This window comes from Anabrus simplex, chromosome 6 (genome assembly GCF_040414725.1).
Source record: "Anabrus simplex isolate iqAnaSimp1 chromosome 6, ASM4041472v1, whole genome shotgun sequence".
Taxonomy (NCBI): Eukaryota; Metazoa; Arthropoda; class Insecta; order Orthoptera; family Tettigoniidae; genus Anabrus; species Anabrus simplex.
Window position 1 is genome coordinate 184,588,784 of NC_090270.1, and position 25,585 is coordinate 184,614,368.

Consider the following 25,585-nt stretch of genomic DNA (forward strand, 5'->3'; position numbering starts at 1 on the left):
AAGAATAATTTCCTGATGAATCGTCGTATTGTAGAGATGCATGGAATAGGTATTGCTGGCAAATTTTCAACGGACTCTCTTCGGTAATATGATACTAATTTTAAGTTAATGGTCCTTAAACCCATGGAAATAAAGAATAATTTTGCAGCCAAAATAAAAAGAGGCATGGCGAAAGACAATGTTCGGTGTCTAAAAATAGTCTAAAAGCGCAGGCCTACTGTACAACAAGGCATTCATATAATTTTACAAAGTATTTTTTGAGTCCGATTTAAATTTTTTGAAGGAAAAAGTGGGGTTATCTTGGATTCGGAGAAATACGGTACTATATATTTTTTCAGAATGAAATTAAACATAAACCTTCACGTTGTATCGGATTTCGAAAAATAACAAACAAGTAAGCCGTAGTGTGGATATCATTTGAGGAAACGCAAGGTTTGAACAAACTGATTGGCATTTCATACCGATTTTAATATGCATGGGGGTTTCTCCGACTTTTATACAAAAATCGCATATAACGACAATCCGTTATAGCGAGTAAATTTTTTGCTGTTATGAATTGTCGCTATAACAGACTTCTACTGTAATAAGTATTTAATAGCAACGATTAACCGTAAGAATTTAGCCCCTTTTTTCAAAAATAAAAAAATACACCTATGAACTGACTAGAGAAGTAATATTTACAGCTCACAGTACTGGATAGGGTATAAGAAATGAATATTCAGCATACTTTAAATCAGAAATTTAAAAAATTGCAAAGGACTTCAGCAACAGAAAGCTTACTTCCTTAGAACACAGATTTTTCGACTTGAAAAAAGAGTCAGCATATACACATTAAAGATCAGAAATAAATCATCATAAAGGGAAACTAGGATAGAAATTCAACTATTATTTTTTCATTATCATTGTTAAAGGTGCACTTTCATACAGAATATTATACAGTATATAGAAACCACTGCAGTTTCTAATCAGAATTAAATGAATTTGTGATTAGTATGTCACAATTGAAATAAAGAAATTCCGACAATTCAGTCTTATTCAGTATTACACATTATCATGTAACAAAAATTTGATAATACCAGTACCTCCATAACCAACAAACACGTATAATCAATCACAAATCACTTCACCTCATAAGGTTTGAAACTTTACATCTGATTATTCCTCCTACCCTTTGAAGTTTTATGTAAATTCCACCCATCTTTCCCACATAGGAATACAAAAGTTGCTGCACATATTTCTTCCAAATTCTAACTAAAATTAAATAAGTAGTCCCAAGATTTCTCACAATGTCTGGTTAGTTTAAAATTGCATGCTACCATTTTATTCGGAATACAGGACTTGTTACAGGTTGATATCGAAGGGTGAGAAACTTAAAACCAGCCCACTGCACCCAATCAACCCTAACTGAGAGGGCAGCAAGCAGGGTAGATTCAACGGTTCACAGTACGTATTGTCAATGTGAAAGAAAAAAGGAAAAAAAAATTTAAAAATCAAATTACAATATACTACTATTTTCAGAAACTCATAAAATGGTTTGAGCTGCCTCCTTGGAGCCACAATCATTCACCTCATCACTGAAGAACTGACAATGTTTTTCAAGTGTCAGTAGAGTCATCTGCATAATTTTATTAATGATATGATGGAATGCTTTATACAATGATATTATGATGCATACAATATTTGGTTATGCCTTACTAGGCATCAGTTCAAGTAAGTTTTCAAATAATGAAATGAAATAATTAAAATATATGCAGAGATTATATGCCACTTGGGTATATTTACAGGTAATATTCATTCATTCATGAATAAAACTATTGAAGGACATACAATATTAAATCTACTGTAGAGTGTGAGTGAAGAGTTAAGGTAACTGCACTTGAGAACTTAAGACAACCAACATACATACACAATTAGGATAACAGGGAATTTACTGGGATAATCCTGGCTACTTGTTAATATACACAATCTAACAACAAAATATCAACCAAGTGAATTTGATTCAAGAGCTGCTCTGTGGTGAAGTCTTGGTAAATAATTTATTGCACTTCAGTCAATTAGATACAGTAAAGATAAAAGTACAGTAGCTTCCTTTAAATAAAATATCGTCAATTTACTGTAAATTTTACCTTTATAACCGAAAACACTGCCAATAGCAAAGGAATAAAGGTAAAGGTGACACCAGCTAGAGTGTTCTACATGAAAGGAAATACTTTTCGTAGCTGTTTTCCCCGACTAAAACTTTGTTCCAAGTAACTATATACAATAATTTTCACTTTCTTTTTTAACCAAGTGTGCTTCATTTGAGTGGTTTCTTTATGATATTCCTCCTCCCTAAAAAAAATATTTGAGTGATCTTGGTTCCAAAGGAGGGTTGTTATGTAACTCGTCATTTAGCCAAACACAGCCAAACTGATTTTTCATTTTTGTACACACTACTTTCAGCTTCTTAGAACACGAAACATGAACAACACTCACTCAAAAATAGACCTTACTGAGCACAACAAAGGTGGATGCAAGAAGTTCAGCGTATGCAAGTTAATGCTTCTAGCTTCTTCCAGAGAGATGAGTACGAAGTACTGTCTAAACTGATTCTTCGATATATTTAACGCCATTATAACAAAATCCATTACACACATTCTACAAAATCACTCATTCTTTGAATTTTGAAGACGACACATGCACAGTAGAAAAAAATCAAGAGCACACCAACACAGAAATGAGTTTGAAGTACAGGGGGCACTGTATTTTTAAAAAAAATAAAGTTTCAATGGTAAAACACTTGCTGCTTAATACAGTTCACTCACTTTTTATGGATATCTTAACAAGAAGTTCATTCTCACACCATATTACAGGTTTAATTTGGTTTGAGAAATGAATTCCAGTTAACTCCATTCTACAGTACTTTGGCTATTCTGCAGATACTTTTTGATAATCACAACAATGTAACAGAAGTAGTTCATATCATTATGCATCTTTAAATGGGGAGGGGAAAAGTCTAACACACTTCAATCTAATTTACCACTGGATGTTTGTTTCAAAAAACACAGGTACTGCTTCTCCTTCCATGTCATTCTGTTACTATGTTGGAAGTACACTTTCAGAAGGATTATTCCCATTCTGGAAAAGAGAAAAAATCCACATTAAAAGAAATAATTTCCATTTCCACATAACATCACAGATCAAGAGGGTGGAGAGGGGAGGAGGGGGGATGCTTTGATTCTCTGTCAACAAACTGTAACAAAGACATTATTATGAACGTACTTTCCTCTTGTTATTTAATCTCTAAAGAATTTGTTAATATCAAGTCTCTTCTTTGCTAAATTTAATTGTTTGTTTTCTTACTGTTGGTATTTTATACTGTTACACATTCAGTGTAAAATGGAGTACTTTGTACCTGTATCTGATTACAACAAAATAAACAAAATACCGTACTGAGGGGGAGGAAATGACCTAAATAAATTGTAATTAATTTAACAAATGTAGGAACTTCCTAGACACCCTATTTGCAAATTTTGAATTAAGAAAAGCTTTGTTAAATATTAATACAGTAAAATTCCATAATATCACATTTTTCGTAAAAGTCGGAAAAGATCCCCCCCACTAAAATCGGTATCGAACGGCAATCAGATCGTTCAAAACTTCAATTTTTGTAGATGATTTCTGTACTGGGGCTTATTCACTTGTTATTTCCTAATTCTGATACCATGTGATACTATGATCAATTCCATTCTTAAAAACTGTAATAGTATCAACCCAGAGGCTTCTGTGGCAAACATCTGATTTTTCTTACTCAAATGGAGTCGCCTAACCTAAGCATGCACGTATCATGAAAACATATTTCAGGCTACAGGACAGTAATGATAACATTTTTGCTATAAATTTATGTGGGAACAGCCTTTCTCAAATTATGAAATAAATCAATTGGTATGATTGTCTTTTCTATGAACAAGATCTGCAAAAGAAAAAACCTGCCCAGATGGTTCTTCTACAGTCATTGAAGAATTCAGGAGCTTGGAGGAGGAAAGTTCACTGAATAATTGTTTTACCTACCGGGCAAGTTGGCCGTGCAGTTAGGGGTGCGCGGCTGTGAGCTTTCATCCGGGAGATAGTGGGTTCGAATCCCACTGCCGGCAGCCCTGAAGATGGTTTTCCATGGTTTCCCATTTTCACACCAGGCAAATGCTGGGGCTGTACCTTAACTAAGGCCACGGTTGCTTCCTTCCAACTCCTAGGCCTTTCCTATCCCATCGTCGCCATAAGACCTATCTGTGTCGGTGCGACGTAAAGCCACTAGCAAAAAAGACACCCCACCCATGACCAGGCAGGTGTAGAGAACACATGGGTACTCGATTTTCTCCTGTTTTGTCCTTTGCCTTATCATTTCCGTAAGAATGAAGCAGACCAAAGAGAGCAAGAGCACAGAAAACCAAGCATGGAGCTTCTAGTGAGCAATGGCTAATCATTTACGAAAACCAGAAGTAGATCAAGTGAATCCTAGAAAATAAGGGCTTTGTTATGACTGCATGCATGTAAACTACAAATAAGAAAGAGGAACAATCAACAAGATGGAGGCAGAAGAAACTAGAACAGGGGTTAGTGAATGCTGCTAAAACCACACAGAACTATGGTGAAGCGTATGACTAAAGAAATACAGAGAAGTAGGCCCTTGCATGGACAATCGGATCACCCTGTAAGTGTTGCAATGTTTTGTCTGGTTCAAAACTACAGCTGATGCCATTCCTCATAGTCGCATATGGTCGTGTGTAACCTCCAATTCAGAGTCAAGGAGTGTGAACAGAAAATAATGTTTAATGACTGACTGGTCCGAAATAAAAGGCTTCTACTAACATTTGTTTTAAGAAGAGTGTTAACTGCAATAATACTGTGAAATTTTTATTGGCACCTGTGCAAAACGTTTTCATACTTGTTGTCTGGTGTTTTCACACCTTTCAGTGCACTGTCATTTTATAGGCCACAGCAGAAAAGGTTTTCATATTTGTTCTCTTGTGTTTTTCACTCCATTTAATGCTTTCCTCTCACCTTTAGAAAGGGTATATATAATTTTCACTGCATCCGCAGATACACGGCGTAAAATGTCCTCAAGTCGGAAAAACTTGTATTTTATGTTTCCGTATCACTGTTGGTTAGGTTTTATTTGTATATTCAGTAGTACATTTTCTCACTTAATACATTCTTTTTCCTTGTCCTCTACAGAAACGTGTTAATGAGGTTTTACTGTATCTACAAAATGAATCACCTGGAGGAAGACCTATCATGGAAACCTATTACCATTACATCCTCGTGAAAGAGTTCCGTACTGGTGTTCAATCTCGATCTCCTGACAAAATGTAACATGTGCTAAGCTTAAGGTTGAAATGGATGAGCTGAAGCAAATTCAGATTACCCTGGATAGAGTACTGCAGATTCATTGAAAGACATAAAGGTTATCAAGGTACAAAAAGAACTAAGAAGGATGTCAGGCTGAAAGGATTAGGGTTATATGCACTGATCTGCAGCAAGCATTCCTGACTCTGAAACTTACCAGCGATGTTCAATACTATAAAAGACAAATGTGGATTTTTGGAAATTTTCAATTTAAAACACTAGCAACCAGTATGAATGCTATTTTGCTATATTTGTTTTACGTCTCACTGACATACACAGTTCTTATGATGACAATAGGATAGAATAGGACTTGGCAGGAAATGACTGTGGCCTTAATCTAATAATACATGATTTCTGCAGAAAAACTAGAAACATTAAATTAATGAATGATAACACAATTCATAGTCTCGATATTACAGACATGTACTCTAATACATCTGTCTCTAAATAGAAATTATAAGAGAGAATTTGACACAGCAGTGAGCTAAATAAAGTGGCAGTAGAAGAATTCATTAGAATATTAACTTTTACTTAGGATGATAATAAACTTGTAAGTTTTTATGAATCAAAATTTGTCAAAATGTAAACCTGTCTTACAATTTCCTGTCACCTGTAAAATTGTAACTTTCATGAAAGAGGGCCAAGATTACCCCGACAGAAAATCAGCACGCCCAGATGGTATAGGAGGCAGCCGCTCCACTGGGCTTTAGGTGCTGTGGGCTAAGAACTTGCACACCCAAGAGTGAACCATTACACAAACACATACACGGATATCTCCAATGGCAAATTTTGGAATGAAAACATGAACTTGAATTGACTTTTGGAATATGCAAATAATGTGGGAAGCGGGAAAACTGGAAAAGATGATGGTTCTTGGACTGAGTGAAACACTATGGAAAGGATTTGGAGAGAATCAGCTGAGAGATGGTAAGACACTGTTGTATTAAGGAATGGAAGAAGACTATGGAGTGGGATTGTTGCTGACATGACAAGCGTGAAAATATGCCTTCTAGACTGGAACCCAGTGTTGGGCCACATTATTACAGCAAGCTTCAAGACAAGAGTTAGAAATATTCACTTCATACAGTGTTACGCACCAACAGAATCAGCAGATTCTCAAGACAAGGGTCACTTCTATGGACAGCTTAGAAGTGTCCTGACAAAATTCAAAAAGAAAGAGATCAAAATGATAATGGGAGATCTGAAGGACAAGATTGGAAACAAAAATGAGGGAGTGGAAAGAGTACTATGTAAACATGGAATGGGGGATCAGAATGATAATAATGAGCGCTTTGTTGATTTTTATCTGAATAACAATTTGGTTATAAATGGATCAATCTTTCCTTACAAGACATATCACAAAGTTACGTGGGTTTTGACAAACGAGAAAAAACAAAACCAATCGTTTCCTCGCTATGTCCACTAGCGAGCTTTCTCGTTGACATTCAAACGCGATGCTGGAGTTTATTAGTACTAACTGTCGACTACTGTTCCGTAAAGAAAAATGGAAATGAAAGAGAACATGTTTTCATAATAAATGCGTAAAATAACTTGTCCGATAGCAGTTGTTAAATCTTAAAAGATAAAAGCTGAAGTAAACGATCACTTAATTTTAATGCTAAGTACTGCAATTAAGTAACAATGGGATACACCTCAAGATATGTCATGTAGTGATGGGATATTCAATTCATTTGATTCCGTTCACGTTACTGAATCGATACAGCGATCCGATTCACGGCACATAAGAGCAATTGTTCCAATTGCATCTGTGCACTGTGTACTGATAAGACAGCAGCAACAACATTCAGTGCTTGCTGCTGCCATCTGGTCTTCATTCTATGAACTGCATCCCCCTGTATTCCATTCCTAGGGAAGCTTCTCCGTGTTCCAAATATCAATGATGTATTTATATAGGTTTTGAATAGTCTGATCGTTAGCATTCTTCCATATTTCTGCTACTATTAGATTCTCTCCTGCTGCTTTGTAGTTTTAAGTGCATTAATTGCTGTTTTCACTTCATTGTAAACTGGTGGTATAATCTTTTGTAATGGAGTTTTATTTTTTTGGTTAGGGTCAAATTTTAAATGTTCCACAGGATCCTCACAATTAAGTAACTCTTTAAAGTATTCTTCAAGGATGTCAGCATTATCTTGATTTTTGTGTGCCATTTTTCCATTTTTATTTCTTAACATAAGTGTGGGAGGGGTAAACTTAGATTGATATTGCTTGAATGTTTTGTAATAGTCTCCTGTTTTATGCTGATTGAATGTTTCCTCTATAGTGTTAACCCTTAGCCCTCCTTTCCTTCTGAACAATCCTGCCTCTCCAGCTCCATTTAAGAATCTGCTTACAGAGGGATAACAGATAGCACAAAAATACTGACAGCATATTTATAAAAATCAACTAAAGCAAACACAAAATAAATATAATACAAGTACAATATAGTATTCAAATGCAATGTTCAGCATTTTCATCCTGAAATTATCTCAGACAGCCACTTTTTTTCTGCAAGTATTGCTGAAAAACACAGTCTCACGTCGTAATTCAGGCTTACTGTTCATTGCCATATTTATGATAACGCCTAAAAATGCTTTGAATTCGGGAAAAGTAACATCTATCCACAACCTCCTAAGAGACTCATGTGTGAGGGGCGTAACCTTTTGAATGTTTACACTAGCATACCGGATAGTCTCGCGCACAATTACCGACAATAACTCGTCAGTCAAGAATAATAAAAGGAAAAGGTGCGGGCTGAGTGGCTCAGACGGTTAAGGCGCTGGCCTTCTAACCCCAACTTGGCAAGTTCGATCCTGGCTCAGTCCGGTGGTATTTGAAGGGGCTCAAATACGACAGCCCCGTGTCGGTAGATTTACTGCAATGTAAAAAAATTCCTGCGGGACTAAATTCCGGCACCTCGGCGTCTACGAAGACCTTAAAAAGTAGTTAGTGGGACTTAAAGCAAATATTATTATTATTATTAAAAGGAAAAAGTCAAGTTCATTCAACCTTGCGGTGGTATATAACCTGATGTACCTGTGAATGGACTTTTGAAGTCCAAGTCAGTGTCAAGGTATTTCCTCCAGCCATCAGCAGAGGTACCAGCATTGCCATTTAGCATAATTTTCCTACTATCAGGATTTTCATCACTCAACTTACCAACAAAATCTTGTTCCGCAATATTTTCCTCACCACTTAATTGAAAATCACTCTCACTATCGCTGAAATCAACGTCATTTTCACCTAAAAGTAAGGCTATTTCTTTCTCATGCTGCTCGAACGACGCCATGTTGCTGAGCAATATTTGTTTACAAACTCACATGGTCTTCAAAGAATGCGCACAAAGCCTGTTTTCAAAGAGACTATAGCTATACATGGCTTCAAATTGTCGTCGAACTATTGCAGTAGCTTACTGTAGCTGTAATTCATACACACGTAACCCGACAAAGGAGTTATATATGGAAGAAAATTGCCCGACATAGGATCTATGTGGGATATTCTCGATGTCGGGCAAGGCCCGCCACGTGAGTGCTAAGGGTTAAGCATTTCCTTTATCAAGGCCCGCCACTTGAGTGCTAAGGGTTAAGCATTTCCTTTAGATAATTTCTTTTAATTGTCCTAATTTCTTTAGCTGTTTGTCTTCTGGCATTAATTAGTTCTTCTCGAGATTTTTCTGTTTTCCTCTGTTGATCATTTAACCGTGCCTTATGCCTTGCTTGAATTGCTTTGTCACATTATCCGTTCCACCACGCATGTTTCTTTCTCCTTTTAATTGGAGCGATTTCTTCGGCTATGGTTTTAGTTTGTTGACCATCGTCTCTAATTTGTCATTTAAAGGTGTTTTGGATCTCTCTAAATATATTTTAATATTTATTAAGTAACTGGGATCATAATTTCACCTTGCTTTGAGATGATTACGTTTGTGTTTCCTTTTTTGGTGTTAACTTGATTTTTATTTTTGAGATATAATGATCCGAGTCAATGTCTACCCCACGGAGGACTCTGACATTATACATTTCTTTAGGATAATCTTTATCCATAGCAACAGGATCAATCTGAAACTCTCCCAATTTTACGTTACGGCATTTCCTTGTTATAAGTTTATGTGGTCGCCTCATGAATCTGGTGGTTTCCAAAATGAGCCACCAATATCTGCACAAAGTTCAATCAATCTTTGGCCATTTTTGTTCGTTAATTTATGAGCTGACCATTTTCCTACAACTGTGCGATACTTCTTTTCTCTGCCTATTTTAGCACTGAAATCTCCAAGTAAGATTTTTATATGCTCATCAGGGATCTTTGTTAATGTGTCATCAAGTTCTTCCCAAAAGTTTTCAACTCCTTCTCTAACTTATTGTTCTTGTCATTTGTTGGTCCATGCACATTTATTAAAGTTTTATTCCCTACTTCAACTGTTAGAAATGCCATCCTCAAAGAGTTTAAAGAAAAATCTTCAAAGGACTCTTATTATGCTATTATTAACAAGAAAACCTACACCACATAGGGGACATTCTTCATTACTCTTTGTCCTGGAGGTCCTTTGTAGAGACGATAACCTCCTGATTCAATTGGGTCCTGGTCTGTGTTCCTAAGTTCTTGTAAAGCCATTATTAAAATCCTATGTTGGTCCATCACATCAGTTAAATGTTTCAACTTGCCCACCTTACTTAGTGAATTAATATTTAATGCTGCAAAATATAAAAATTTTCCTGATTTGTTGAACTTAAATCTCTTCCTACATTGTTGGGTTTGCCACTGTCTGTCAGCTGTCTGTCAATTGTCTGTTGGGCTTCCAGGCACTGCGACTCGCCTAGGTCTTCTACTTGACACCCCACCGATTCCGAGTGGCGTCTTTGTGGAGATCCTTGTTGTTGTTTGTCCACACCGATGGATTTATTCATTAGAAGACTCATCATCGTTGATTGTTAAATCTTTCGATCGAAACATTTCTGACCGAGGTCAGGCTTTACAATTCCAGATGTGATCAGGAAAGGTGATTAATGAAGTATGAATTGGTGATAAATGAAACGCTACAAGTTCATCCTAGTTGTTCAGGACTGGGAGTAGGCATTTCCTCCATACCCCACAAACATTATGGTTTTCCCGCCAATACTCGAGTAGCTGATTGCAGTGGTTTCCCACTGGGCGATGGGGTCGCCACATCCCTACAGCACATTATTTTATTTATAACAAATTTCAAACTTAATTTGAGACAAAAAATATACACACCCAAGTATCATAATCATTTTTAATAGAGGTACCTGATAACTGCCTTTGAAAGTTTAGGGAATTCCTCTTTGCAAGTCTGCATTCGTATTGCATTATGTGTTATGGAGACCCAACAATTTCATGTTTGAAATCTTTAAAGCGTCCGTGTTGCGGACCACTGGATGCCTTTCTTGTACAGTACACATTTTTAGACTGCCTTTGTCTTCACACCAACGCTGAACATTGGCTTTAGTTATGCCGCATTTTTTTGTGGCTGCATAATTCTTCTTTTTTTTCCACGCGTTTAATAACTACACATCAGATTTGCATACAAATACATGTTTTGTTTGCAGATATGTAGACTTCCAAAACCCACAAGGAAGTGTATTTGAATGTGAAATTGACCGATTTATTAACACGTTCAGTGCGGATTGTGTGCTGGGCATGACGCTAGTTTATAAGCATATGCGGATCACATGCCTAGTGCGTTATGGGATGGGTGCTAGAAAACATGAATTACAGATTTCCCAGTCGGTAAGAAAGACTCTCCTTGTAATACAAATACAATGAGAAGAAGACTTCCACCTAATCAATACTTATTTTATTAAATTAAAACTACATGACCGGTTTTGACCTTTCTAGGTCATCTTCAGCTGGTCACACAATCACATATAACATATCATGCAATCATAAAACATTACTAGATCTAACAAAGAATGTCATACGACGATAATATGTCAAATTATTCTCATGATTGGGGGCAATCGTTGAATTGGAAACTTGGTATACACTGTCTTTTCATGAATAACATACATAAAAACACATTTATAAAAGTCTGGATTGTTCATAGGCATGAGTTTTTCTGAAATTAGGTGCTAGCTTTGTAAAACATGTATGGTAACACAGAAAGAACATGTGTTGCCAACATTGACGCAAATAAAACCCACACTCCAATTTCGTGCCTCAAATAAATAAAAAAATATGCGGGGATTATTTGTATAAATACGGTATGCACTTTTCCTCACACTTCAAAATGTTCACAAAACAAACGCAGAGTTCCCTATCATCAAGTCACAATCATTCTTTTGATTTGCTGGAGTATGATAAAACTACATGGAGGAGAGAAGAGGAGCTTTCAATAACATGTAGTTTCATGAACCTTACCATCATATTCTTCAATAGTTCCAAAATTGACTTCAATAAGTGGATGTGCAGCATACTTGACTGAAGAGGTACCCTTGGATTCTCAAAGATATCCATAAAACTTGAGAGAAAAAGGCAAAAAGATTTATGTAAATTTGATGAAAGGAACATGAACAGTCATTCTTCACGTGACAAAGCATGGCTCTTTGTGTTACCAGTAGTTTCATTTCTTTTGGGTGAAACTGATGACCAGATTTTCTTTTTAACTGAGGAGTGTGGTGAAATGTTATAACAATGCTTCACCTTTTCAGACAAACAAGAGACATCTGCACTTAGACTGTGCTTAGGAATTCTGTGAGACTTCGAAATTCCCATCTGAGAATCCTTACTCACAATTTCGCTCCTGAATAAAGTAACCAAAGGGTCCCACTGCAGCAAAGTACAATCTAAACACCTTCTTAGTGATAACCATCGAGTAGGCACATGCTTCAGAATTTTTCTGATCTCTGTGTTGTGTGAAGTCTGAAAATCTCTGAACTTTTCTTTCCTCTTTGCACTCCTTCCCAGATAATAAAATATATTAATTATACTTTCATTTACAGGAAAGCAAGCTGCACCCTTCTCTGCAGCAAGATTAATTAGATGACAAGAGCAGCCTACGATGATGACTTTACAGTGGAACCTTGATTATCCGTTCCTGGAAACTACGTTTTCCCGGAATGTGTGTTCAAATTACGTGGTCCTGCGAGCATCGTAATTAAATTACTTTGTAAAAATCCCGCATTTTCCGTTCCTCGAGGAAACGATTTCCCGGATCAACTGTCCAGAAATTTCAGTCCCATCAGTGCTATATCCTCGATCAATCCTGTATCTCATGAAAGGATAGTTATGGCATACTTATGGATCTTGGCGCTAACGCCCCGTCATTGCGATAATTAGAGCAAGTACTGTACTGGAAAAGCAATCGGCGGTGAACTTGCATAAGGGACCATCTTAGCATCGCATTCGGGTGGTACTGTTCTCGGAAATCATAAAGCAGAGAGAGTGGCCGCAACAATTGTAAGGAGACGGCATATTTCGACAACCCTGCTTGAAGACGGAAAGAGTTTCGTCAAATGTTCTCACTTATAAAACGTCCACATTATGTCCAAGGTGAGTTAGATGTGTTTATATTTTTACTTTTTTTTTTTTTTCCCGATCGTACTGCCGAATTGGTTTTCGGCACTTTCCTCAGGGCCCTGTAGAGCAACTGGGCTTTCAGGCAGGAATCGAAACTGCTCCTTCTTAACACGAATTTAGTAGGTATTTTAATATTACCGTACACGATTATGTTATCGAGATCAGAACAGATGTTGCACCTTACATTAAAAAAGAAAGCCATGGGAGGTCTTGAGATGGCATGTTACTGTTTTGGTCCTAATGTAAGAATGGGAATTTTACGTTTTCATGTTAAAATGCCAAAAACTGCAGTCGTTTTATTTACACACGTAACATTTAAATGATTTGTATCATTTCCAACTCGTACTGACATGAGCAGCGAGCGCGCTTTCCAGATGACCTCAAGGTCATGAATAACCGTTAATTTCTGAAGTTTCAATGATTTTTTTTTCTCTTTTCAATTTGATTGGATTAGTGATGAGCAGAACTGATTATAATGCATTTGAGAACTTTTGAGAATCAATATTTACATTCTAAACCATGTTTTCGAGTTCAACATAACCTTTAAAAGTCGATGTAGGCCTAATTTACATGGTACAAGATTTCCAGAAACTGACTACGAACAATATACCGGACACCAAATTACAATGGAAGATTAAAGAAAAGAAGGGATTTCGCCATCATGTTGGCACTTTTCAGGGATATACCCATGGAGATCTGGGAAGCGCATTTCAAAGATGTGCTACAGAAGGAAGAAACACGACCGGCACCAGTTGAAGATCACAAGAGCAGCGTAAACGTAGAACTGTTTACTGCAAAGGAAGTCGAAACAGCATTAAAAAAGCTGAAGAAGAAAAAAACATGCGGCCCTGACCAGATTTTCAATGAACACATAACAGAGAGCACAAATGTACTGACAGAAGACTGGACACACTTGCTTAATAACTGCCTACTAGAGTGCAACGTGCCAGACAAGTGGAGAAGCTCATTACTAAAGGTGTTATACAAGGGAAAAGGAGACATAGGTGACCCTACCTCATATAGGGGCATTGCTTCAGAATGTGCAGGCTTTAAAATACTGACAAGATTATTAACGGAAAGACTATCAGACTTAGTGGACAGAAGATTGCCTGAGGAACAACTTGGTTTCCGGAAGGGTCGTTCAACAATCGACTGCATAAAATGCCTACAAAATGATATCGAGAGATCATTGAGACTGAAAGGTGGCAAATTACATGCCATATTTATTGACTACTGCAAGGCCTTCGACCTGGTGAGCAGAAAGCTTATAATAGAGAAACTAGAATCCCTAATTGGACCTCAAAACTACATATCAATGCTTATAAGGAGTATTCTTGCGAACGTGGTCCAGATCGACGACAACAGATCCGTATCCAGCGTGTTAGAACAAACGAATGGTATATTGCAGGGCGACCCACTAAGCCCCCTACTGTTCAACATAGCTGTCTTGGATGTAGTACAAGTAGTTAGCATGAACAACGTCGCGATCTATATGTATGCGGACGACATGGTTCTAACTTCGGAATCGATTGAGCAGTTACAAGTAGCCTTCGACAAATTACTGAAATGGTCTAAAGAGAATGGGCTAAGGATGAATAAAGTGAAAACGGTCATGATGACCTTCAGAAAGGGAGGAAGACTAGCTGCAAACCAAGTTATTACATTAGAAGGGTCAAACCTGCAAATAGTGAACAATTTCAAGTATCTGGGTCTGACATTCCAAACCCATGGCGATGTCTTCTCCATACATATGAAGGAGAAGGTAGCGTCCGCAGTGGCTGCAATGAGCGAAGTGAAGAATATCAGTAAACTTCCGCTCAAAACGGCTATGGGCCTATTTAAGCTGAAAGTGACACCCGTCTTGACGTATGCTCTGGAATGTATATGGGACCACCTGAAGAAGAAAGACCTGAAACTATTAGAAAGTGTCAAAGCAAGGTATCTGAAAAAGGCTATGAATCTTTCAAAATTCATCCCTTCCCGCCTGGTGTATGTTCTGGCTCGGCAGGAATACTACGTGGAAGAACTTCGCATGCAGTTGCATCTGCCATCTACTGAGGCCTATCAACAATTATTACACGAGCTGCAAGAGAAACGGAAGGAAATATGGGGCGATTTCTATGCGACCGAAGCAATGATGTCAACTGACTGGATGGACTCGAACTACGAGCTTCGACATATAGTTACCCGCCTTGCAGTACATGGGTTTCACCATAGAGTGTGCAGCATGAAGAAGTTCCATGTTCCGGATACACAGTGTCTGTGTGAACCATGCGGTCGGCCATGTGACAGATATCACGTACTGTGGTGTAATCGACGCGGCTCCTCTCTAAGAAAGTTCTGTGAAAATTAACTACTCCATGCACATTGTGCAAAATTCTATACTACTTAAAAATGCTTTGTAAACTCATATGAATGCCTTCCCTGCACAGTACGCATTTTTCTACTACTTTTAGACACCGAACATTGGCTTTAGTTATGCTGCATTTCCTTTCGTTTGAGGCTGCGCAATTTTTATTTTATTTCTGCGGGTTTAATAACCATTAACTTAAAACTGGCATCAAATTATCGAAGAGAACCCACTGAAAATTTGCTGGCAATACTTATTTTACGCATCTCTACAATACGATGATCCATCAGAAAATATTCTTGCTTACTATAAAACTGTGTTACTTACACACCCGTCTTGCTTGACGGGTTCGTCCAACTTCAGCGGTTAGCGACGTATAGGCCTAATCGCGGACGTTGAAGGTCAACGAACAAGTTTATTGCGCCGCAGTATGGCCATTCCGCCCCTGCATTTTTTGTGCACATATCTCACAATTTCATCAACTTCTAAGTGTCCTTGTTGCGAGCCACTGAATGCATTTCTGTAGTGTACGCAATTTTAAGCTATCTTTGTCTTCACACTGACACCGAATATTAGTTAGGCCTATGCCGTATCTTCTTGAGGCCGCAAAATTATTCTACATTTCTAAGTGTTTAATAACCATTAACTTAAAACTGGCATCATAATATCGATGAGAACCCGTTGAAAATTTGCCGGCAATATCTGTTCCATGTATTTTTATAACACGATGAGACATAGTTAAAATATTTCTGCTGTCTATAAAACTTGATCTTACTAAGCGTCAGGTAGAGTAGACGCGTTATAACTTTGCTAATGAGTAGCTGCGGCCTTTCTAAGAATTCGAAGGTTCGCATGTTTTCATGGCATTCTGCCGATTTGAGAAACGTTTTTGTAGAGGCTAACAGAATGTCATTCTCTCTTCACTATTTCCCCAAGATCCAGTGACGTTACACAGAGGCACTGTACAACCAGTTGCCGCGGCTAGCGATGTATATCTAAAGAGGCACTAGTTTATTGTCAATGAGTTTTGTGTGCGTGTGCGCGCGGGTAAAAATAAGCAGTGTGGTTACTGTGGTAGTCGTTAGTGGTGTTCAATACTGTTAGGCCGCGAATGCATGACAACCCTTGATTTTTCACATGAGATACTAAGGAAAAAAACGTCGTCTTGGACTCAGAGAAATACAGTATCACTCCAGAGGCTTCTGTGGCAAACTTTTCAGTTTTCTTCTTCAAACGGCGTCACCTAACCTAACCGTATATGTATCATGAAAACATATTTCAAACGCATGTAGAGAAATTATAACATCCTCACCAAAAATTTACATGAGAAATAGCCTTGCTAGACGCGAGAAAATATGAACTATCCTCTGAAATCAGTCACTCCTCAGTCACATAGATGAAGTTCGTTCGATAATATCAACCTGTAACATGCATATTATGTGTATTACTGAAACCTGGTTATCCGATAAAATTAGCTCTACCCTTGTAAATCTAGAAGGATATACTCTCTATCGGCATGATCGCACTGCCAGACGTGGTGGAGGTGTAGCAGTTTATTGTAGAGATGATATTAAATGTAGAATAATTATCAGATCATCATATGGCATCACTCCACATACAGAATATATGTTTGCTGAGACCATAATTAACCGTCAAAAAGTATTGGTAGGAGTTGTCTATAAACCACCGAATGTTACTAATATCTCTGACCTTGAATCTGACCTTCTCAAACTAGTACCAACCTACGAGCATATACTACTTCTTGGTGACTTTAACTCAAATATCTTAGCCCCGACTGGCAAATCAGAACGAATCAGCAACCTACTTACCTCCGTCGACATGACGATCTTACCGCTTGATGCAACGAATCATGTTCATACACTTAAATACACAAGCCATACTGGAATTGACCTCCTAGTTACAAATAACCCGCATAAAGTTCTGAAGTACGGTCAATTTCCTGTACCTGGCATATCAACTCATGACTTAATTTACCTGTGCTACTCTCTACGTGTACCAAAATACAGAGCTAAATACATTAGTTATAGGGATCTGAAAAATATCGATCTACAACAACTCCAAAATGATGCGTACAGTTTACCTTGGGAAGATATAAAGCAGGTGCAGGACACAGACATGAAAGTGAGAAGATTTAACTCTCTACTCATAGGACTATATGACAAACATGCTCCAGTTAGGCAAGCTAGAGTCACTCGCTCGCCTGCACCTTGGTTAACAAACGATATAAAAGCAACAATGGCTCGCCGTGACGCAATTTTCCGCCGATACAAGGAAACAAATAATGAATTCGATTTTGAACAATATCGTCTTTTACGTAACAGAACAAAGCAATTAATTCGCAATAGCAAATTTAATCACATTAAAAATGTAACACGGAATTTAAATGCACGTGAAACCTGGAACGAACTTCGAGCTATGGGTGTTGGAAAATGCAAAGAGCCACATATGCCAACTATATCTCTCGATACACTTAACTCTCACTTCGTAACTAACCCAATAAAGGAATCTCAACCTCAAAATCATATGAATCTAAATAAAATAATCAGTGACCTTACAGAAAACGAAAATAATTTCTCTTTTCACTCTGTCAGTGTAAATGATGTAAAGCGTATTTTAAATTCAGTTAAGTCACAAGCTAAAGGAGCAGATAACATCCCAATAGGCTTTATAAAAAACATTATTGGCGCGGTCCTACCAATTATTACCCACATTGTAAACCACTGTCTCACCACCGGGACGTTTCCACCTGCATGGAAGGATGCTCTAGTAACCCCAATATTAAAGCATACCGGTACCACAGCAAATGCGCCATCTGATTACCGGCCTATTTCGATTCTTCCCCCTCTCTCGAAAGTTCTTGAACGAGTTGTACACGAGCAGCTAGTAGAATTCTTAACCAGGCATTCTCTTTTTGACCCATTGCAATCTGGCTTCAGAAAGGGACACAGTACTACGACTGCACTTCTTCGGGTAACAGATGACATAAGACTAGCAATGGACAAACGGCAGGTGACGATACTGACACTCCTTGACTTTAGTAGTGCGTTCGACACGGTAAATATAGATATACTATTATCCAAGCTACGCTATCTGCATATCGGCCCGATAGCCCTTAATTTTTTTAAGTCGTACCTTACAAATCGTCGCCAGTGCGTAGTGGTAAACAATCAAAGATCCCAATGGGCTGTAAAATCATCCGGTGTCCCTCAAGGGTCTGTTCTAGGGCCCTTACTGTTCGTCTTGCATATTAATGACATATCTTCCACACTTCAGTATTGCAACTACCACTTATATGCTGATGATATGCAGATATACAAACACACCACTACAAACAATTTACATGAAACAGTTCAGCACATTAATTCGGATATTGAAAGGCTTACCGCCTATGCTAAAAACAACCACTTACTCCTAAATCCTCGTAAAACACAAAGTATTATCATAGGAAACTCTAAATTATTACATGTAATACGCAATATCAATCCTCCTCCAATCATAATCAATGACATTGCTGTACCGTACCTTAAAAATGTAACTAATCTTGGAATCTCCATCAATGAGAATCTGACCTGGGATGAACACGTAACAAATGTATGTAGAAAGGTTCATGCAGCTCTATATCCCCTGAAACGTCACAAGAATTCTTTTCCTCAAAAACTTAAATTAAAATTAATCCAAGCACTACTATTCCCAATTTTAGACTACTGCGATACAGTACTAGTCAATCTAAATGCTGAACAAGCTTTGAGACTTCAGCGAGCACAAAACTCATGCATACGATATGCCTTCCAACTGCGACATGACACTCATGTTACACCATATTTCAAAACATTGGAATGGCTACGCATAAATGAACGAAGGAATTATCACCTAATGACACTTGTTTACCAAGTGCTCTCGACGAACACTCCTACTTACCTCTCTTCTAATTTTCGTTTCCTTTCCTCATTCCATGAAATTAGTACCCGTTCTGGTTCCTTACTTGAAATTCCACTAAGTCGAACCAATTCCTACAATCAATCCTTTTTAGTTACCGCATCGAGACTCTGGAATACACTCCCAATGGACATTCGGCACCTTACTTCCTCTCATAAATTCAAATCTGCCTGCAGAAAGTTTTTCCTGGTAACATAAAACTGAGTTGTGTGAGTCATTGTGTGTATGTTGTGTGAATGGGTTTTCTTCATTTATTATTATTATTATTATTATTATTATTATTATTAGTAATTATCACATTAATTGCTGTACTGATATGTAGGCCTAACTTACCGGTAGTCTTAGAATTATCTGTCTGTAGTATTATTTCTTACCGGTAGTCTTAGAATTATCTGTCTGTAGTATTATTTCTTTTTAGAATTTCTATGTCTTACTTTTATGTTTACATTTTTAAATTCTGTTTATAGTGGTTAAGTGTAAGAGAGGGCCGTGAGCCCTAACAACGCCACAAATGTAAATGTAAACTGCTCTCGGCCAAGTTATTTATGCATTTATTACGAAAACGTGTTATCCTCTTTCATTTCAAAATTTCTTTAGAGAACAGCAGTCAATGGGTATTACAAATCGACTCTAACATCGCCTTCGAATATCGACGAGACACTTCTCAAATGCACATAGCGAGAAAACTATATCGTACTGAACATGATCGAACAAATTTTGTGGCAAACGTTTCAGTTTTCTCATTCAAACAGAGTCACCTATCCCAACTTTACTGTATGTATGATGAAAACATACTTCAAGTGCCAGTAGAGAAATTATAACCTTCTCGCTATAAATTTATATGATAATAGCCTTTCCGTAATTTAACAGACGCGAGAAAACACAAACCTCTGAAATCAACGATGCACTCTGCCATATCTTGATCTATCCCATTCTTACTTTATTGCAGTATTTAGCATTGAAGTTAAGCTATCGTTTATTCAGCCTTTATTTTTAATGAGTTAACAACTGTTATTGGACACGTTATTTACGCATTTATTACGAATAATAAAGTTCTCTTCCATTTCGAATTTTCTTCACGGAACAGCAGTCGACGGGTATTACTACCCGACTCTTGACATCGCTTTCGAATGTTAACGAGAGAACTCGCTAGCAGACATAGCGAGGAAACAATACCAAATGTGATCGATCACGTGCAATACAATCGCTGGGGTGCATAAATATCGATAACGGAAAAAATTCCACCCACTTAATCGCTCGTAATGACGGATGCATCAGTGACAGGACTCTCACTGTAAATGAAGGATAATACACAGTTTAATACAGGAATTTTGAAGGGACAAACACAAACTGTCGTTATAACGGAGTTTTCATTATACGCCGTACTTGCTATAGCCGACTTCTACTGTATATTGCACTTCCCGCCATGTGCAACTGAAAAATCACACCTACATATAGTACAGAATGTGAACATTGGTCCCTTCTTGGATTCACTGAAACACGGAAACTCTTCCCCCATCTGGTTGTAATTATTAGAACTACTATTGACCAGCCATACTCAGCCATATATCGACAGAATGAGGAAATGCGCAGGAGTTTAAAGTAATACGAAAATTACTGAAACTATTCTGAAAATCAAAGGATCCATCCCGGTGATCGGGACATCAGGAAGAAAGACAAAAATCAGGAGAGTTGAGACATCTGTTTTGTGTATTGGTGTGGGTGAATCGTCCGAGTCTAGTAAAGGAATCTTATGTGTGCATTTCAAAAAAATGTTTAATAACATGAACATAGGTGCATACTTATTTTGGTGATTTATACAGCATATAAATCCGATGTCTTAATAGCCATTAACTGAAAATTGACGTCATAATATTGATGAGAACCCGTTGAAAATTTGCTGGCAATACCTGTTCCACGTGTGTCTTATAATACGACAATCCGCCATGAAGATATTCCTGCCGTCTATAAAACGATTAATTTTACGAAGCATCATGTACAGTAGACGCATTATAACTCTGCCATCGAGTAATTGTGGTCTTTCTGAGAATTCGAAGGATTGCAGGTTCCATGACATTCTGGGGATTTGAGATATGTTTTTGTAGAGGCTAATAAAATGTCATTCTGTCTTCACTATTTTTTGAGAACCAGTGATATTACACAGAGGTACTGTACAACCGGCCGCCGCGGCTAGCGATGTATAATAAAGACACAGATGTTAAAGGTCAACGAGTTTTGTACGTGCAAGACGAAGGGAAGCAGCGTGGCTACTATGATAGCTGCCAGAGTTGTTCATTACTGTTAGGTCGCAAATTCAAGAAGACCCGTGATTTTTCACATAAAATTCTGAGAGAAAAAAACCTTGTCTTGGATTCGGAGAAATACGGTAGTTCACCTCAATCAATACACTGAATGTGTCAGACATTATTAGGCACCACACAAATGGATGCTCCTCATACAGACAAAACACTGAAATTTAATTCTAAAATGCTAAATAAGGAGAAGATGTAATTATGTACAGTATATTGCTTTAGTCGGGGATGTTAGAGGTTTTCAGCTTTCTTTAAATCATACTGAAGAACAATGCTTTCTTCACACCATAATACAGTAGTGAATATTGAAAAATGGAAGAATCATGCAAACTAAGTCAGTACTGCATTTAAAATACTTTACAATATCAAAGTTTCAGATTTTGCAAATAATAGAAATTTGTATAGGATTTCAATCAATTTCCAGGAAAATTATGAAGTTAGGGATTTGAACTCTCAAGAAAATCCACTGCGACCCATAAATATAAAGAAAAAGTAAATATATATATACATTACCTTGTGTTGGTTACATCGAGCAATGTAGGCTTCTTCATCAAGGTCCCAGCCCTGACTCAGAGCACAGCCATAATGCAGCCGCCATTCACATCCCCGTCGGACACAACCAACGTTTGCACCGCCCTCACCACATTTGCTGCACAACTGTAACCATTTATAAATAGAGACCTTTCTACAATAGGGTATATTGATTTCACCTCTAAAATGTTTAAGAGTATCATTCAACTATCACCAAGAAATAAGAAAACCATAATCAGGCAAAGCATATCTTCAACTAATCTATACTGATTGGCAAAAAATATGGACCATTTTGTAAAAAGCGAATCAAAAATAAACACCAACATACAGGGACAAATCCGACAAATTTGAATGGTGTATCATTTGGAAATTTACAGAGTGCTCTGAGACAATTCCATGAACTCAGTACGCATCAGATACAACATGGAGTTGATGGGACTGGAATGCTTCATTTGACAGATGACATTGGACCAATATTTGGACATTCTACAGAATATTATGGTTGTATATTATACAGGGACAACTTATGTTTAAAAAGATTTTACAAGCTAAGAAATTTATATTCAACAAATTTTGAAATAAGAGATACCATTCCCTTAGCCACTTTTTAATGCTTAGGTGCTGATTTTATTGCAGAAAATCCAGAATTAAATCTGCCAGTGCAGGCAAACGATCCTCAACTGAGCACCGGTAACAGTGATATTCGACCGAGTAGTACTGGTTCCAAGTCCGCGACTGATACTCAGCCGAGCAGCAGTGGTTCCGTGTCCGCGAGTGATACTCAGCCGGGTAGCAGAGGTTCCGTGCCCACGATTGATATTCAGCCGAACAGCAGTGGTTCCGTGCCCGCGAGTGATACTCAGCCGGGTAGTAGTCGTTCCGCTGAGAAAAGAAAGGCGACTAAATCTTTAAGTAAGCGAAGTCAACGGCTGGTATGTAACGCATACGAATACGTTATGAAGAACAACGTTCGCAAGGGTTATATTTCTGAGACAGCTAAAATGTTTAAACTTAACAGGAAAACTGTAAGTAAAATAGTAAAGAGGAGACCTGCAACTCTGAAAAAGTGTGGTAATAATAGGGTTATCTTTAATAAAATTGATGATTTTTGCCGTGACTTGGTGAGACGCGAGGTATATGCATTCTTTACTAAAGGTAAGTCACCAACCGTACAGGAACTGTTAAAACATTTGAAAAATATGTGTGGCTTTCCTTATGAAAAAACTACTCTACGACAGCTGTTGAAAAAACTTGGGTTTTGTTTCTGTATTCTGAAGAAAATCTGCTAGAATAGTAGCTTGGCGATATAAATTCATAGACCGTCTCCGGAAGTTGCGTTCCGAGGGATGCAGAGTTGTCTATCTAGATGAAACTTGGTACGATACTCATGACATTGTGAAGAAAGGGTGGGATGATGGAACTTGTAATTGCATACTGAAAGCACCAACATCGCGAGGCAAGCGTATTATGGTATTGAATGCTGGAGGCAGTGAGGGCTGGGTTGAGAATTGCCTTTATTTATCAGCTAAAAACATTGGAGACTGCAAAGCTGATAGAGATGACGAAATGACAGCTCAAGTTTTCGAAAACTGGTTTAGGTTTCATCTTCTAGAGAACCTACCACGTGACCGAAAATGTGTATTCGTGATGGACAATGCAAGCTATCATTCGCGGCAGCTGATTAGGTTTCCTTCCATGAACACTAATATTAAGGACATTATTAAGTTTATGGAGTACAATAACATTCCCGTGTCAAAACCTGTACCCATCAAGGCAGTTATGTTGCAGGAAATCAAATCAGCTAATATCAGTAAAAGGTACGCTGTAGAGGAGATCGAAGCCTCACGTGGACACGAAGTTTTGCGACTCCCTCCATATCACTGTATTTTAAACCCCATAGAAATGATCTGGTTTCAGCTGAAGACGTATGTTAGGAAAAATAATGTTACGCCAACTTTAAGTGCTAGTGTGTGTCAACTTCTTCGTGAAGGAGCTGGAACGATCGGTCCTGAGAGGTGGTCTGCTTGTGTTCGAAGCACCATTAAGACAGAAGAGAAGTACATGAAACACGACACGGGTAGCAACCAAGATAGATTTGTAATTCACCTAGCAGACAATGACGAGGATGACGAATAGAGGTAAGGTAAATACTGCATTTGTTTTAAAAGTAGGTAAGTGTGCTGGCTATTTTTTGTCCGAACTACATACTCCGATATTTATTATTATTATTATTATTATTATTATTATTATTATTATTATTATTAATATTATTATTATTAATCTGCTTACCCTCCAAGGTTGGTTTTTCCCTCTGACTCAGAGGGATTCTACCTCTACCGCCTCAAGGGCAGTGTCCTGGAGCGTGAGACATTTGGGCGGGGGATACTACCAGAGAGAATGACCAGTACCTCGCCCAGGCGGTCTCACCTGCTATGCTGAATAGGGGCCTTGGTGGGGTCTTCTTGCCGGCTTTGGAAAATGATGCGTATGCTCGTGGTCATTTTTCATCCGACCGTCCTAGCGAGCGTTCGCGCTCGAGGGCTACTCTCGGGAACTCCTGCCTTCACTAAATTTTACACTATTGAGAATCTTCCACCGTTTTGATACTTTATTTTGCCTTTTGGCAAATTTTTTATTTATATGTTAACAGTACATGTTTCGTTCCTTGTTTAGGAATATCCTCAGCTGTTATAGTGGCTTAGGTGAATGGTTAAGATTTTAAAATACATAGATTTACAAATACATTGATTCACTTAAAAACTAAATACGAATTAAGATAGATGATATTAAAAACAGTGTGGGGTTAGTGTGTTACTGGTATGAGAGCAGATGATTACATGGTTGATTGACTTAAAACTATGTCTATTCATTAGAATAGTTGTTCAAAAAAATTTTCATTTGTTACATAAAAAGTCTGTATGCAATTAAAATTCTTTAAAAAATGTTTGACTTCATAACATTGTTCGAATTGTTGAAAGTTTTTCTTCCTTTCCTTCCAGGTAAGTTGTTGTATGTTGTGTGCTTGCTTATAGTGCTTTTGACTGAGTCTAATATGGAAACTTTTGGAGCTGATTGCTGATCTATTAATGTGAAGGGAGCCTCGTTTCAAATTTCTTGCTATAGCTGAATTCCGATTCTACTGTGACCCTGGAGGGACGTTTGATGCTGCTTTGCGTCTGGTGAAGTAATTACATATAAATATAAACATAAACATATAAATAAAAAATTTGCCAAAAGGCAAAATAAAGTATCAAAACGGTGGAAGATTCTCAATAGTGTAAAATTTAGTGAATAAATTTTGATACGGAAAATGAAGCTGATTACTTGCAACTCCTGCCTTTCCGAGGTGTTATTTCAGTGCTATTTTGTGGACCCATCAGTTGGATTGGTACACCCCTCCAACACTCAGCTTAGCAGAGGCAGACAGACTGCGAGGTCCCACCGTATTAGCAAATGGGATTGCTAACCTGCTAAAGGAGAAGTGAATTCTCGATTTCCCTTTCCCAGAGTAGATCATCTTCAG

The 25,585-nt window shown here is 37.7% G+C and overlaps 1 protein-coding gene across 5 annotated transcripts in view; it reads right to left on the reverse strand.

The window, feature by feature from the left end:
* Nucleotides 1-2,017: 2,017 nt before the first annotated feature.
* Nucleotides 2,018-25,585, reverse strand: part of LOC136876276 (uncharacterized protein CG5098) — a 577,938-nt gene continuing 554,370 nt past the window's right edge. For all 5 annotated transcript variants that reach the window (XM_067150088.2, XM_067150091.2, XM_067150087.2 and 2 more), the window contains 2 exons: nt 22,045-22,188; nt 2,018-3,117 (listed from right to left, as the gene is read on the reverse strand). In XM_067150088.2, the coding sequence (XP_067006189.2) occupies nt 3,079-3,117; nt 22,045-22,188 (183 nt within the window). In that variant the 3' untranslated portion in view covers nt 2,018-3,078. The remainder of the gene's footprint in view (nt 3,118-22,044; nt 22,189-25,585) is intronic.